General features: G+C 43.6%; 1 protein-coding gene across 1 annotated transcript in view; it reads right to left on the bottom strand.

The window, feature by feature from the left end:
- Positions 1-605: 605 nt before the first annotated feature.
- The window catches only part of EXOC6B (exocyst complex component 6B), a 543,568-nt gene continuing 527,551 nt past the window's right edge, over positions 606-16,622 (bottom strand). The window contains exons 21-22 of the mRNA XM_011365544.2: positions 8,290-8,402; positions 606-4,070 (exon numbers count right to left, since the gene is read on the bottom strand). Coding sequence (XP_011363846.1) covers positions 3,944-4,070; positions 8,290-8,402 — 240 coding nt within the window. The 3' untranslated portion in view covers positions 606-3,943. The remainder of the gene's footprint in view (positions 4,071-8,289; positions 8,403-16,622) is intronic.

The following is a 16,622-nucleotide window of genomic DNA, read 5'->3' as shown; positions in this document are numbered from 1 at the left end:
AGCACGTACCAGACTCATGCCGACTTTTCACTCTAATATAGTCTGCACCAAAAATACTCCCATAGCTTAACAAAATTTGAATTTAATTTCTTCAAGGCCCAGCTAACTCACATCATGCTTTCTCTGTGCTGTCTTCTCTATCAGACCCGTTCCTACACCAGGCCGTGATACCTGTCCCTCTCCCCTACGGAGCTCTAAATTACGCTTTCTCCCTGTCCCCCAGCCTGGTTTTGTTCTGGATAATTAATTCTATATCACTCCGTCTTGACTGGGAACCTTTCCATGGCAGGACCGGTGTTCAAAATACATCGGGCCCAAGTTGCCTGGCCCGGTTCTCCACATAAACCAGGCATTTCGAAAGTTATTCCTCTTGATGATGATGCCAGCGTTAACTGTGTAGACAGGAAAACCTAACCCAGTAGTTCTGGATGTGTCCAACGGCTCCTTGCCTTGTGTGGCAGGTAGGCTTTCTCCTCCCCAACAGGCTTTGCCTGCTCTCGTCCTCAGGCCAGTTGACAGGGGTGTAATGACTGTCATCCAGTTCACCAACCAGAGCCGCAATATGCAAAAGGTGTAGGAGAATAAAAAAATCCATGAGACGACACTGTGGTTTTTGGAACAGGTACATAGGCTCTCTCGTTTAATAGCAGTTAGAAGAAGAAAACGTACAGGAGGAATGAACATGCTCTTTCCATACAGGAGGTTTTCCACTAACCACGAGGCCCATCTGTATCAGTAGCTTTACTAGTGAGTTTTAAAGAAAAAAGTTCCCTTTAGCGTTAAAAATGGACTCCCCTAAATTTCCTCCATAAATGTGCAACTATATTTGTGCAAAATAAAAAGGCCATTTCCAACACATTAAAAGTAATTGTGAACACAGACTAAAAAACAAAAAAAGATAAGAAGGAAAAAAAAAAAAATGAGGCCATTGAAGCACCCCGGAGCAGAGCCCTCGGAGAAGGGCGGCTAAGGCGGGGGATTTCTGCAGCAGGCCCCAGGGAGTGTGCTCAGGGGCCCTATGAGGAAGGTCATGGTCAACGGCAACCTTGGGATAAAGGACCCTGGGTCTGGGACTTGCTGAGCAAGCACGTGTCGAGTGTGCAGGAAAGCCAGGCTGGCTTAGAGGCCTGAGAGACCGTTAGGTCTGGTAAGCAGTGGCAACACTGGGGAATGCTCCCCGGAAGCTTGACATTCTCTTTGCCAGTGGAGACTCTGCTGGTACCAAGTGGCAGGTCCTCTTCTCCATCAACCAACAGCTTCGTTTATAGTCTACCCAGAGAGATTTTCCTATGAATGTTAAAACTGTGCAAGCTGTATATATTACTGCTGAAGCCCACTAGGGTCCCAAACCAGACTGTCCCTTCAGGAACATGGACGCGGTTTCCCCAAGACCTTGGCCAAGGGTTAATTCCGTCTAGAAGGCTGGTAGGCTTCTGGCCACCCAAGCTCTCGCCCTCTTATTGAGGTTTTCAGGGCACTTCTAGATCTCTGGGCACTTGAGGCCAGATCTTAGGAGTCTGAGGGGCGTGGGCATGCATGCTTTGCACAGGTCCTCTGAAGAGCTGGCCCAGCTAGAGGCCTACAGACAAAACTAAAAATCCTACTTCACGGATTCAAACAATTTGGGACACTGCTGGTCCTTGATCTTTTTACCTTCCTCTGTCCACCAAGAGTGTGTCTCTACAACTCAATAACACCTCAATACGACAAGACAACTCAATAACGGCATGTAGGTTTTGTTACAGAAGTTGGAAGGCAGACTGAGGGAAAAAGAGATCTACCACAGGGTCCACCCTTATGAGGCTGGAGCTTGAATCAAGTTTTTCTTTAGAGGGGCTTCTGTGAGCAAGGTGCAGAGTAACCCTCATTCCTCTGCCCTGTTCACTTTTTCCTCTGGAGCGGTTTTTCCAGGGCACGGGTTTGAGACCAGACCAGCGATAATGACGAAAAGATAAAAATTGTGACACACTTCTGGTTCACTGCATTCCCACTTCAAAGTCACAGCGCTCAAAGCTGAAGAGATCTTGCTGCAAACTGGGGACTAGCGAGGGTGTTTTGGGTCCTTTTCAAGCAATAGGATTTCAGATTAGTGTAATCATTTCTTGCTCTTTTCAATAAAATCCAAGGCTTGGGAGATGGCATCTTGGGTTTCGCTCTCATGGGCCCATGCCTTCCCTTGGATTTTGAAGTTGTGAGTAGCAGCATCCATCCCTCAACCTAAGACACTGAGCCAACTGCCGTGCCTCCAGGATGAGACCCAGAAGGCACCTCAGAACTCACGTGCAGCCTGGCCTCTCCAGCTTTGAGGAAGTCTGCGTGTCCGTGTGCATATTCTCTTCCCTGTGGTTTTCAAGTTGCGATGGGACGGGGGGTGGGGACACGGGGCGGGGGGCCGGGGGAGGGAATGAAAAAGGAAGCACTGCCTTCCCCAGAAGCAACTCAGCTGACAAAGTTAGTGAAGAATTCTGTTTGATGAGTGTCCCCTCCCACTAATCCAAGCTGGAAATGCCTGTGTGGCTTATTTGTCATTGTTTGGTGATGCACAATTACACTCTTGCCAGTAGCCACAACAGCATCTTCCTGGAGCATCTTAATGTCCAGGTTCCTCTGACCGACCTTGTAGCAAAGCCCTCGCATTAAGCCTCAGGAGTCCATTTGGGACAGTGACACTGTCTCCAAAGTAGCTGGTCCAGGCTGCCCACGCAAACTGTAGAGTTTGAGGGATAGGATCACAGATAACCTTTCTCAGACAAGACCAAAAGATGGTCTATGGGAATCGCAAAAGAGGACGGAAGCTCTGGGCTTTAGCAAGAGCATCATACCTAAGATATGACTTAGTGAGGGGCAGTTGGCCCAGAGGCAACAGACCACTAGCCGTGGCTGGCCCTGTCTACTTCATGGCTCCATTGCTAGAGGCATCCAGTCCAGCTGTGGCTGCCTCCACAGGGCAGCGCTGGTGTCACTGCCTTTAAAGATGGTGACCATAAAGGTGGTTTTAAAACACAAAGGAACAATCTCAAGTAATTTTCAGGTTTTACCTAAGAGTAAAGTAAGGGTCATTTTTAGGCTTCTGGGTTCTGACCTATCCCAATGACACGGCCAGAGGAGGCCCGGCCTGAGACTCTCTGTGAGGACCTGTGGAAATAACTGTTGACCTATATCCCCTCTTCCCAGTGCCCCGACCCTGAAGGGAGAAAATGAGATGAATGCGTAAGGGGCTGAGGCTCCGATTCCATTCACGCTGGCCTCCTGGTGTGGGGGTATCAATCTACAGTTAGTCATGGGGCCCAATTACTACCACTACCCACTCAGCTCTATCTTGCCCCCCAAAAATGAGCAGTCAAGCACTGGGTCAGATCTAGGCTAAAGAAACCGCCATCCTTGGGGGATTAGAGTGAAGCTGTCATCTTGCCACATGCCCTGCTTGTTCACCAGTTAATGAGAGCCAGTGGACTGAAGAGATGAAGCTCCAGAACTGTGTGCTAGTCTTTAACATACTAAATACTAATGTTTTCCAGGCCCTTTCCTTACATCAGGAAGAATCAGCCTCACCGATGTGGTGAATGGGACACCCAGGAGTGGACAGCATATACTGTGTTATCCTTTGCCTGCTCGCCTACCTCCCAGTGCGAAGCACCCATTTTGTTTCTGTAGTTCCTGAGCCCCAGACCTAAGCTCTAGAGCCTTTGATGAAAAGTGGTTCATCATACTGGGACTGATGACACCACCATCTTTAGGATAAACAGATAGTGTAGTAGTAACTTCCCCTGAGTCCCAGCCTAGCAATATCTCATATGCTTTGCTTATTCTTGTGCCTCTTTTACTATAGGGAAAGGTTATGCGAATACTGTACATAGGTTATTAAAAAAATACATTTCTCTCTTTGAAGAAGAATGCACAAATGCAGGGTAGCGAGCAGCCTCTGTGGGCCCGAGGCCAGCCCTCACGAGTGGTGGCTGCTGATGAGTCCCCGGAGCTGCCTGGCCACAGTGTCAATCAATTTTTGCTTGTCTCGCTCATTCTTCCGAAACTGTGCAAACACATTGTTCTTGCGGCTCGTGTCCTTCATCCTAAACAGAGAAAGAGAGCAAAGTGTTTGAGGAGACAACGGTGGAAGGAGAACTGGCAGGAGGTAGGTAGGATGGCATAGTGTACCTTAACTGCCACCCAGATTTGGGAGTCCAGAATATCCCCACTGTCAAGCTTATATTGATCTATTATTCAGGAAGCTAGGGTCTTGCTGGTACCCACAGCCCTCTCAAATTCAGTCACCTTTGGAAAACAGTCAAGAGCCAGCTTTGGAGGGGCCAATCCCCTTATCATCCATACCCACCCTACCTACTTCATTCCCTTACCTCCAGGTACAGGTGCGGTGTTCTTGTGTCTATCACCTGTTACAGGTATCTGGAACATGCTACAGCAATGATGGTCAACAGGCTCTTACGGAATGTCTAGGATCTACTTATCACTTCATAAGCCTACTAAATCCTGCTAAGACTTCAGAGCTGGTGTTTGGAAGGTAAAGCAGAAAGATGTTCTTCACTAGAAATTCCATAAGGACATGAATGACAAAGCCACTGTGTAATTCTAAACCTCTCTACAGCTGGTTACTTTACCCCATCCCTAACAGAACTAAGGGCTTGACTGATCTCTTTTCTTTTGTCTCAGAGTAGGGACTCAGAGGTGGTGAGGTGGCAAAGAGGGCATGGTGCTGAGGAAAACAGATGACAAAAGGTTGGGCCATCCTCTCACTTGATAAATCAGGGTTTTTGGCAAGAGAAGCCTCTGAGTTCTCAGTGGCTGTCTCTATCCTCAGACCTTTGACCTTTGGAGAACTTTCTATTACTAGGTCATGCTGTAGCCCCAGAGATGGCATATTCCTAGAGCACAAACCCTGGGCAGTTCTAGCCAGTGGTCCTGGCAGATACAGAGACATGGGATAAAGAAAATCAAGGCCAGGCTGCGGCTGTCACGGAAACCCCCAAGTCTGACCAGGCCGCTGTGACAGAATCCAGGAATGTGCTATTCCCCACAGAGGGCCCATGACACCTGACATCTGTTGGCAACTGTTAACTCTGGCCCCAGCCTCTGCACACCACACCGCCAGCCCACAGCTGGTTCTCGTGTTAGAGAACCGAGAACACTGCCCAGACCAATTTCTCCCTGGGGTAGGTGTAGGCTGGTTTTCACCATCATCTGCCAGTAGCTGAGCCATCTCTCTGACCTCGTGGCTCCCTGGGTTGCACAGAGCCAGGCTAGAAGAGGGAAGGAAGCTGGCACTGAGGAGTAAGCTCCTCGCAGGCGTACTTCCCAGGGTGATTGTTTTCTGAGGGGTGGCCCCGTGCAGAGAGGCAGATTAGAGGCCAGGAGGTCAAAAGGCCAGAGATCTCACAAGGGCCTCTCTTTCTATGTGGTAAGAAGGTTCTGTTGAACACCATAAGTCTATGACTCTGGCTGACAGTGATGGCCACACCAAATTGGGATTTCTCTCTCTGACCTAAGCTTAAGGACCTTCTGACCGGAATTACTCATCAAGCAAACCGAGAACACTGCATACAGTACACCCACCCACATGAGGAGGCCTGTGCTGGGAGGGGAGGAAGAAGGAGAGGGAACAGAGGTTTAGGTTGAAAAGAAAGCACAAGGGTCCTCAAGGCTGTGATTACTGTATTTGGTCCTTTCCATGTTAATTGCACAATTATGTTTGTGGAACTGGCCTGGTTTTAGATTATTTATCCCAGAGGAGGACTCCTTTTCCTTTCTTAGATATGCTATAAATCTAAACAAAAACAACACAAAATAAAAGAAAAGAAAGAAGGAAGAAAAATGCTTCCTACATTTATGGAACATTTAATTTAATATCCCATATGATCATTAGTTTCATGACTCCTCAAACCAGCCCAGGGACAGGCAGCTGGAGCTGGCTTTTAGCTCCTATATGGAAGCTCCTCCAATAAGGTAAGAGTAAGGGAATAGGGTAGTCTCTGAGTCTCAGGAGCTAGGATTTCTTGACCATTAAGGTCAAGTTAGGATTACTTGAAAGATAAACTCTAGTGCCCTGATGGCTGATGGCGGCATGCTGGTTTGTACCCTAGAATGCTCTAAAACCAAAGAACCTTCCCTGCCTCCCATCCCATTCAGTAATCCCAGGATCCTGATCAACTTTGGCTATGGCCACCTTTCAATGACCAAGGGGCCTCTTCTCTCTCCTGAATGTCCTCTTCACGTCTTTGGGTGTTTCCATTTCTCACCCTATTAGGAAGTGCCAGGTTGAAAGGAGAGAGGTCAAGCTCTGGTGGTATAGTTGGCTATGGGGAAAGCAGGAATGGGTCAGGTAAAGGGACTGATTCCTATGAGGCTGGGAAATACAGATTTTAGTGATCTGGCTCAACTATGTTTGGAATGAAGCTTTCAAACCCTGCTGATTGCTAGGGCTAAGCACATGGCTTTGTTATTGGTTAGGCCTCCAGAATGCTTTAGAGAGGCTGATCGTTTTACTCTATTGTTGATCTAAAGGAAGTGGATGAGCCAGTACTTCTTCAATCTAGAAAGTCTCAGGAACAAATGAGGAAGGGACTGTTCAGAGAGGTAACTGGCTGAAAGGGAACCCCAGAGCATGCTTGGACACATAATGAAAATGATATCTAAGCACCAACTCAAAAGCCAAAATGTTCCTCATTTCGGTTGCTTACCAAGAACTCTCCCATGTAAGGCTTTTTCTTGTCTCCAAGAAAAAGCCTTACATGGGAGACATAAGATGCAGATCTTAAAGCCATGGGCCCTGCCACCGGGAGGTAGGGAAGACTGCTGAGGCGCTCCCTGCTGTTGGGGCTGAATTTCAGGCCCTCCACTAGCCCCAGAGTATTGTGTGTGTCAGGAAGGTGAGTGGGAACAACCTTTTCTTTACCTGACACCGATGGGGGAAATTCCTGCCACCACTCCCAGCCCCAAAGGAATTGGTAAGCCAAGGGTCACTCTAAGGACCAAGGATAGAGCGGGCAGCCAGCCACTTGGCACCAGGCTGGTTTAGTAGATTAGTATGTCAGAGAGGGGACAACTCACAGGGTAGGGATTTTAGTGTAATCATTAGTGTCAGTCAGGAAACCAGAAGGACTTGCCTCAAGTGATGGAAAAGGCCCAAGTGAATAAGATACTTACTCTCTAGATATCCTAGGGAGGAAGGTCATTGAAAGAGAGAACCATGGGAAACAAAGTTAAAATGGAAACATCAGTCTGTCTTGGTCTGGACAAGTTATACTCTGGGCTCTTAGTTTCTTGGCTCCAAATACATACCTCTGCATCCTGCTCTTGCTCACTTTCCATCTCCTCCCCTCCTATCCCCCTATCATATTACATAGTAGGAAGGACAGACCTTAGCCTCTCCTTCTGCTTAAGGTGCCATTCTGACCTCCTAGACTCTAATCCTTGCCTTCCTATGATTTGAGACCTGTTTGACTAGCCATCTCTATGTACTTGCCACATTGCCTAGATGCAGGATACTCTTCTAAGAGACTTCTAAGAAGCTAAGGGTCAACTAGTTTGAAGACAAGAAAAAGCTTCTCTTCTTGGTCTCTGGCCTGCCAGCTCTCAACTAGGTTAGCAAAAGCCAGAGCGAGGCTGCAATGCAGAGCAATCCCGGCATCTGGATGACATGCTGGTTAGCTGTGAGATGTTCTGGATCTGGCTAACCCAGTCTCAGTGGTAGCAACCTTTGCTGACTAGTGCCTACCAGGCAGGAATTAGATACTTTTTCCAAAATAGCTTTCTTGGGATAGTCAGCACAATCAAGCTTAATCTGGCAGGGAGCAGGGGTTGGAGGCTGGGCGCTGGTGAAGGTTTCAGTAAGCCTGGGAGCTTCTCTGCTAGGAACCAGAGAAGCCATCATCTGTTCTGTGTGGCTGTTCTACCCATCATCATACCCCAGACAGTTGGGGCCAGCCTTACTCTGTTCATTAGGCTGGCCTGAGCTCCAGACTAAGGCACCTTCTTTTCTTCTCTTGCCATCTCTAGTTAAAGATAAGTCACCCCATTAGGCTCCAAGGTAATGTCAGAGTCCAACTGACCCATACTCAGCCCACCTCGTTGGGTTTCGTAAACTAAGAGGCTACAAGAAGACTGGCCTGCCAAACCTAACGATGGAGACTGCTGAGAGCATCTATGGCAACTTCAAGAACAGGAAGTCTCTGCTGCTGCTCTGAGGTACTAGTAAAGACAAAATTCTCCTCTATATCGCCACCCCCACCCCCATCTCCTCACTTCCCCACACAGACTGCTGAACTGCATACTCACTTCTCGAGCAGGGTCAGAGCCGTCACCGGGTTTACCCGGAGGTACTTGCAGTTGGGCTGACCATAGTCAGCAAGGTAGGTGGACCAATCCCACTGGATGAAGAGATCCAAGAGCTGTAAAACATCCAAATCCCCACCCCAGAGATTAGTCAGACAGACAAAACAAACCCCTCAGAAACCCCTAGCATCCTTCACTATTAGCTAATAGTAAATTTGAAAAACGAATATAAAAATGTAATAAGAGAAAGAATGGTTATAGATTGTAATGCAACCAAGAAAATAAATGAGTAGTTGTTAGAAGTAAGAGTCATCTCTGCCATAAGCACCATCATGTTGCTAAGACTATATGCTAGCAGTTAGCTCTCAAAGGCAGGCCTGTAATAACATGGGACTGAATCAAAATACAGGACTATCATAATAATCGCTCACTTATTTAATAAATACTTATCAAATGCCTTCCGTGTATCAAGCATAATTCTAGAAGCTGAGAATTCAACAATGAACAAATAAAGGTGGATGAAGTCCAGTGCCACATCTGTAACTGTATCAGCTTTCAGGTTAAAAGGTCTGAGTTCAAGTACCAGTTTCATGACTTGCTGCATTGACTTTGCCCAAGTTACTCAGCTGACACAGACACATACACATGCCTAGAACAAACAGGACACACACACGACTGAGGATGCAGAGTCTGGAACTGGGTTACGAGTGTTAGAGAAGAGTGACAAAAACTAGATGTGGATTTATAAGAAGACAATGAGTTTTTCTGAGGTTAAACTGAGTTCTGAGACTGGGGGAGATTTTGATTTAGAAAAACTAAATACATTTTGTCAAAGGCTTTCCTTCCCAGTCAGTTTTAGCCTCAAGTATCACTCTAACAAGTATTTAAAAATTTTAACCAAGTTAAAAACAAAACAAAACAAAATAGTGCCTTTCAAGGGTAGGGGTGATGAAAGGGAAGCTGTTAGCTCCTTTCTATAAGCTTCTAGAAAGGGCGGAGTCCCAGACTCATACCATTGTGTAGAAGGCCCTCTAAGCAGTCTCTAGCAATGAGATACATTTAAGTGTTTTTTGGACACAGGACATTTTCCTACTTCTCCCTTTCTAAGAGATAAGGAGATAAGCAGGTGGCTGTCTCTCTGTGCAGAACAAAGGCAGAGAGGCCGAGAGTCAAATCCAGTGCCAGAGTCTGGGCTCCACCATTGGTCTCCACCATTGGTCTCCACTGCACAGCTGAGCAAACAGGCAGTGTGGACCTCGTGCTGCTTGGCCAAGCCTCCACTTCCATCCATTCTCTTAGAATAGCTATTATGAACTTCCTCAGGTGGGATGGGAATTGGCTGAAGTCCCAAGCCTAAACTGAGAAAAGGCCCTACACCTTCAGCCAAGAAAGAGATGCTAAAGATGAGGGAGAGAATGGGGAGAGGCAAATAGACATGTTGGCTGGCCCCAAAGGGCCCTCGCAGGCCTCTTTAGGCCACGCCTATGTTAGTCAGCAAGTAAAAGGGCTTCTATTGCTTCCTGCTGCTGCCCCAATGCCTCACAGAGCTCTCCTTTAGAAGGGGGTTTTCCCTGACTTCCTATTCTAACCTTGGGATTTCTGTCCACAGTGTCCAAAGAGCACTCAAGATAGTTCTCGATTTGTTCCGAAGAAGCAAAAGTGACACTCGGAGTGTCCCTTGTTCTAAAGGTCTTCTTGTGTGTTTTACAAATATTATGCTTTTCCCCCCAAATCCCAGGGAAAATTATGAAAAGGGATGGCATTTTCTTAATTAAAAATTCTTTCTCAGAAAATGTTGGAAAACCTTGGGGAGGCTTTTACTGTTTATACCCCAAGGAGCTAATAAAAGAAAAGTGAATGAATAACAAAAAGTTTAATTAGAAAATTTTGAAAATCTGATTTCGTAAAACTATTTTAAGTATTGCTTTTCAGATGTGGACATATACATGCATTTATGAAAACTACCTTCTCTTTTAATAAACTTCTACTTTCTGTGATGGAATTAACGGTGTCAGTATTTTCTGATTTGCTGCAAAGAACATCATGTTTTCCTGGCTGATGAAACCTGGGTAAATCACCAACGGGGTATAGAGGGCAGTTCAAGACTTAGCTCTATGGTTTACTATTTTTATCTTGTTGCCAAAGTCTCTTAATGCCAGTATTGAACCTAAGAGCTCTGGGATGACAAGCTACTTAATTTATCCCACTCGAGGCATGGACTCTGTTAAGCTCAGCCAGTGTGAGCCTGTGGATCGTGTGTGCTCTGCATCTGCGCTCTTTCCACAGTCCTCTAAGGTGGCCTCTACCTGGGTCTTATGGCCTCTTCCAAGAGAGATGGACATAGACCGGAGCCTGGGGGGTACTCAAGTATGTTAGCTGCCCAGAGCACAGTTCTTTGAGATTCCACAGAACAGCATCCTATGGGATAAGAGACCACGAAAACCAGAGGGCCAACTTATCGACACAGCACTTTGATTTCCAGACTATGAATTTCAAAGGTGAATCAGGCCCTCCCAGCCTGGTTCTCTACTTACGATGGCCTTGTTAGGTCTCAATAAAGTATCTCCCAAGGGTGCAGAGCATTCAGTCATCACTAATTATCACATTATTTTTTATTTTTTATATAATTTTCATTTGGAAATAATTTCAAACTTATCAGAAAGATGCAAGAATAAGCACAATATGAAGAATACCACATACCCTCCACCCAGATCTCTCCATTGTCAACATTTTACTTACACCCTCTATCATTTGTATTTTTTCTCTCTTTCCACACATGTGCACACTTATTTCTTTTCTGAGTCTCTTGAGAGTGAAGTGCATATATTTCTCCAAATACTTCAATGTTCCTAAGAATTAGGGATATTTTCTTACGTAATCACAGTATAGTTTCAACTTCAGTAAATTTAGTATTGATAACTGTCTATATTCAGACTTTATAAATTGACCCAATAATGTCCTATACAGTCTTTTTTTTTTTTTTTTTTGGCTTTACTATAGCAAGTGGCTTAGGTTTAGGTATTACATTTGTTGTCTGTTTAATCTCCTTTAATCTGGACAATTTCTGTAGCCTTTCTCTTTCTTATATGATATTGACATTTTTTAATGTCCCCTGCTTCTTTTTTTCCCTCTAGTTTTGTTTTTTCTAATGCTTTCTCATAATAACATTTAAGACGTGCATCTCGAGCCAGAATACGACATGAGTGATGCTGTGTCCTCCTCAGGGTATCAGCATATCTGGAGGTATACAATGTTCATTTGTCTCTGGTGGCACTGATTTTGATCACCCAGTCAAGATGCTGTCTGATTTCTCCACTCTCTGTGTGTTATGTTTTCCTCTGTGACTAGTAAGCAACTGAGGAGAGAATTTAAGAGCATGCAAATATATTTCTCCTGGTTAAAATTTCCCCTTAGATTTAGTATCCATTGAAGATTCTTGTCTGATTCAGTCTTTACTACGATGGTTGCAAACTGATGACATCGCAACTTCACCCTTCTCTCCACATTTACCAGCTGTCACTCAGCATTCTACTGCAACAAGTGCTCTCCTTTCTCCCAAATTCATTTATCTATTTATTATTGGTATGGATTCACCATTTCCCATTTCTTCAATGCCTTATATTCATTACTATACCTATTATTTTGATGCTCGAATTGTCCCAGATCCAGCAAATGGGAGCCTCTTCAAGCTGGAGCCTGTGCCCTTGTGACATGCACTTTGCTTTCTGGTATAAGATATTGCAGGCTCATCTTGCAGCTACCATGCCTCAGTTCTGCAACCAGTCATTTCTCTGAGGTTTCTTTCAGTGGAAATGTTATTAGAGATCAAGCTTTGGGTGCTAGGTGTGTTTATTGCTATTGCAGTGTCTTTTTAAAAATTGTTACTGGGGGCAATCTGGGAATTAAGTCCTTTCAACAGACAGAGCTAGGAAATGTATGCACGTACATATACACATGCACACATATTACACACATACATACATATGTGCTTATATAAGCTGTGCATACACGTTTTAGAAATCATTAAGTTTACAATTCCTTCAATTTTAATCATACAGAGCTCTTTCTTGCCTCCTTCTATTCCATACATGTACGTGTTTTTTTTCCACAGTGAGAATCCTGGCTCTCAACATCATTTCATTTATTAATTTGCTCAGTCCTATAATATATCTAAAATAGTTTCAGGATTGTTTGTACATACCACTCAAAAAAAAAGCGCCTACTAAAAAAAAAGTTCAAATTCATCTGCAGTTCTCCCTCCTAACCCAAGATTGAGCGTGTACAAATACTGTGTCCATTAGTCACCTGGATTAGTTCTTTTTTAATTTTCCCTTCAGTTTAGCTATGGCATTCATCTAAATACAATTGGGTTCATTTGTTTCCATTTGCTTTTAGTTTTCGGCACCTCCCTCCCATCCCTGTTAATTTTTTAAATATGTAGGACATTAACGTGCTTCCACAAGTCAAAACTATACAAAAAACTTAACTCAGAGAAGTGTCGCTCCTTCCATTGTTGTGTCCCTTTTACCCCAGTTCTTGCCTTGCCTTATAGGTAACCAACTTGACTGTTTCTGGACTTGCCTTTCCTAAGTTTCTGTTTGTAAAGATAAGCCAATACACATACACTTTTAAATCTTCCCTTTGTTCTTTCACATAAAATAGCATACTATACATGCACTTTAAGGCATTTTATTTCTTGATGTTTACAACTAGGTGGTGGATAGAGAAGAAAGAGGAAGGTCAGACGTGGCAGACTTGAACCTAAGACTGATATTCCCCAAATTTTATTATTTGAGTATAACCTTTGCAATTTTTACATATCCTCATGCTATATGTTATTTTTACTTAACATTTTTTCTTTGTGTTGATTCACGTTTTGATTATAATAAAAATGTAAAAGAACAATTTCTATCACTATTATAAATGGAAAACCACTCTTGCTTGTCACAAAGAGAAGATAACAAATACTAGCATGTTCTCTTTGTCATCACAAAGACTAAAAAGAAATAGCTTCCTTACAACATGATTTAGTGTTTATAATGGTGCATCCAGATGCACCTAAACTTGTATCTTGATTACCACTTTATATGGTCTCTTGTACCTCTAGTATTCCATCTATCCTATGTTTCGAGATTAGTTTGTGACTTCAGCCAAGAGTTGAGTGATGATGGTGTGCCTGAAATAGAGTTAAGTGGCCTATGCGTACAAAGAAGCACTTATAAGTTTTAGCTAAGCATCAGTCTCACTATGAGAAAAGATCAGTGTACACACAAGCCTGGTGTCCTGGGCGAGTCAGGAGGTTCCACAGCCAAGGCTCTGGTTTGGCTGGTGAGGTCTGGTGAGCCTGGATGGGCTGGGTACAACCACAAGGATAGTTCATTTTTTTCTCATAATCAGGTAACCTCTTTAGTTGTGGGTTTCCTTGCCGTTGGCTTTTGATGTTCTTACGTCAGAACATTGTTAAAATTCTTGATTCTGCATGTGATGACTTACAGAATTTATGGAACCACACTTTGGACCTGCATTATGGTCATTGTATTTATATTTCCTAAGAGTTGCAGAAAAATTATAACCTCATTAAATTTAAAAAGTTCAACTGAAGCAACTTTTTCCAATATTTACTCATACAATTTGAAATACGAATAATAAAACTTATTTGCTTGTCTCAGATGTTCTTAATGAAGATGTAGACCCAGTGAATTAAGCAAATGTTTTAAAAGTATCTAATATGTGCAAAAAACAGGGCTGGGCCTTTCAAGTGATATTAAAAGAAGTAGTTTCCCATCATATAGGAGAATAAGAGCAAAACATGAATAACCATAATCCAAGCCAAATTAGTTAGTGCTATTAAGTGACATACTGACCATTCTTCCTTGTTGAACTATCAACTGAATATTTTGCAAAGTTTTGCACTTATAGCAGAATTTAAGCAGCAAATATAAATTGTGTTACAGACCACATGCATGCACACACACACACACTCACATGCACACTCTCTCTGAGTGTACTTTAAGTTTATTCTGGTTATCATATAATGCCTTACAGGTGATGGGAATAATCTCAGCAATATCAAATACCAGTTATGCTTATATTTGTCATAGAGTTCAATATGGAAATCTGCTTGCATTTTATTAATATCACTCTTTAGATTAAAAAAATATTTTGAAATAATTTTAGACTTTCATAAAAGTTACAAAAACAGTTTAGACAGTTCCTCTACACCCCTCACCCAGCTTCTCTACTGTTCACATATTACATTACTACACTACAATGATCAGAACAAAGAAATTAACATTGATACGATACTATTAACTAAATTATGACTTTATTTCAATTTTTCCAGATTTTCCACTAATGCTCTTTTTCTGATCCAGTCCAGTATTCCAAATCACATTTAGTCAGCATGTATCCTTAGTCTCTTCTAATCTGCTACAGTTTCTCATTTTTATCTTTCAAGACCTTGATACCTATGAATAGTTTACTTTGGTCATTTATTTTGTAGAATGTCCCTGGGTCTGCCCAATATTTTCTCATGGTTAGATTTTGAACCAAGGAAACCTTGCCTCCCAGGGACATCTGGCAATGTCTGGAGACATTTTTGGCTGTCACGAGGCTGGGGGTGGTGGTGATGCTGCTGGCATCTAGTGGGTAGCAGCCAAAGATGCTGTTAATCGTCCTACACTGCGCAGGACTGCCCAACCCAAACACGGAACTGCCCAACCCAAAATGCTTATGGTGTCGCGCTTAAGACACTCTGGACTGAGGTTTTGCGCATTTTTGTTTGTTTGTTTTGCAAGAATACTATAAAAGTGATATGTTCCCTTCTTAGTGCATCATACCAGCTGCACACGATGTCCATGTATCTCATTATTGATATTAACTTTGATCGCTTGGTTAGGTAGTGGCTGATGAGTTTCTCCACTGCGAAATTGTTATTTTTACCTTGGTCTCTGTGTTAGGTATTTGCCTGAGGCTAAGTCAAATTTCTGAACAATCTTTATCTTTGCTTTTGCAATGGTAGCTGAGAAAGGCTAGGAAAAATCCAAATGAGTCAAAGTGAAAACTTGTCCGAGGCCCCAAAGTAAGTTAACTGGACAGAGTACAGATAGCATCATAACAACAGAACAATGCAAACTTCCAGGAAAGGCCTTCAGCGTGAGATATTATTGAGATAAAGGAGGCCTCTGCTGGTTCCTATTAGTGCGAACCAATGCATGCACTTCTCCAGCAGAAAACAGAAGTACTTCAAATGTGAGAATAGTTCACTCGTAAAGGAGTAGAAGGAAATCTTCAAGTAAGAGTTATAGACTAATGTTCAATCAAATGATTCTGAGGTTGCCCTGGTGTTTTCTTAGGCAGAAAGGATTACCACTCCACCCCGCAAAAAAACACCTCAGAAAGTCAAAATGAGCCTGGTGAAGCATGTCCTGCCTGTCCCCGTTATGGGACTAGTGTCACTACCAAATCAATTTATATTGTGCCCGCCTTTGGTGAGGAGAACTGTTTTATGTATGTTTGCCTTCATCATCAATTACTGTGATAGGACCCTCATCTCCCACGTAGATGGGGAGCTCCCCAAGGATGGGAGTTTCCTCCTTCTGACTGCTCCACGGCATGGACTAGCATAGGCTACATTTCCAGCAGTAAGTCAGCAAAGACATGTTAAATGGAATTCAAATAGGTGAACAGACTTTTATAAGAATGATATTGGTTAGATGGTGAGACAGACTTATAATTTGTGTTTCTCACAACAAACTTGCCAAATGGACCAGACCTAGGTCCTGACCGGTACTAGAAGAAAGGTTGTATGAGAAAGATGGAAACATCAAATGAGAAAGATAATAACCACGATGGGTGAGTGGAAACCCAGCCCTGGATATTTGATTCCAAGGTTCCAGGGGAAGATACCTATGATGAGTGAATGGGAACTCAGCAGATGTTTGGCTCCAAGGTAACATCTGGGCTGGCTCCTGGTAGGAAGCATGGGGCCCACCTCATGTTAGAAAGACTTCCTCTTCCCCGAATACCTGCAAAGATTCCATGGGGAGCGAAGGACTGTAGGAACTAAGGTAAGATACAAAGACACACTGACAACAGCTACCCCTCTTCCCTAGAGGCGATTTCCTTTACGTGTTTTCTTTTCCTTTCACAGGAACACTGAGTCCTGCAGAGAAGTGCGCTCCCAAAGCAGGTGTGTCCTTGGAGTAAACTTGATGTATGAAAACCTGAATTTGCACTTTATATACATCCTCCCAAAATTCTTCACGTTAAACAGGATAGACTACAATATGATTTCAAATAACATGTTCCTTTGGTGCACTTAACATTAAATCTAA

This window comes from Pteropus vampyrus, unplaced genomic scaffold (assembly GCF_000151845.1).
Source record: "Pteropus vampyrus isolate Shadow unplaced genomic scaffold, Pvam_2.0 Scaffold113, whole genome shotgun sequence".
Taxonomy (NCBI): domain Eukaryota; kingdom Metazoa; phylum Chordata; class Mammalia; order Chiroptera; family Pteropodidae; genus Pteropus; species Pteropus vampyrus.
Note: the sequence above shows the minus strand (reverse complement) of the source record. Positions and strands in the feature narration are given on the sequence as shown.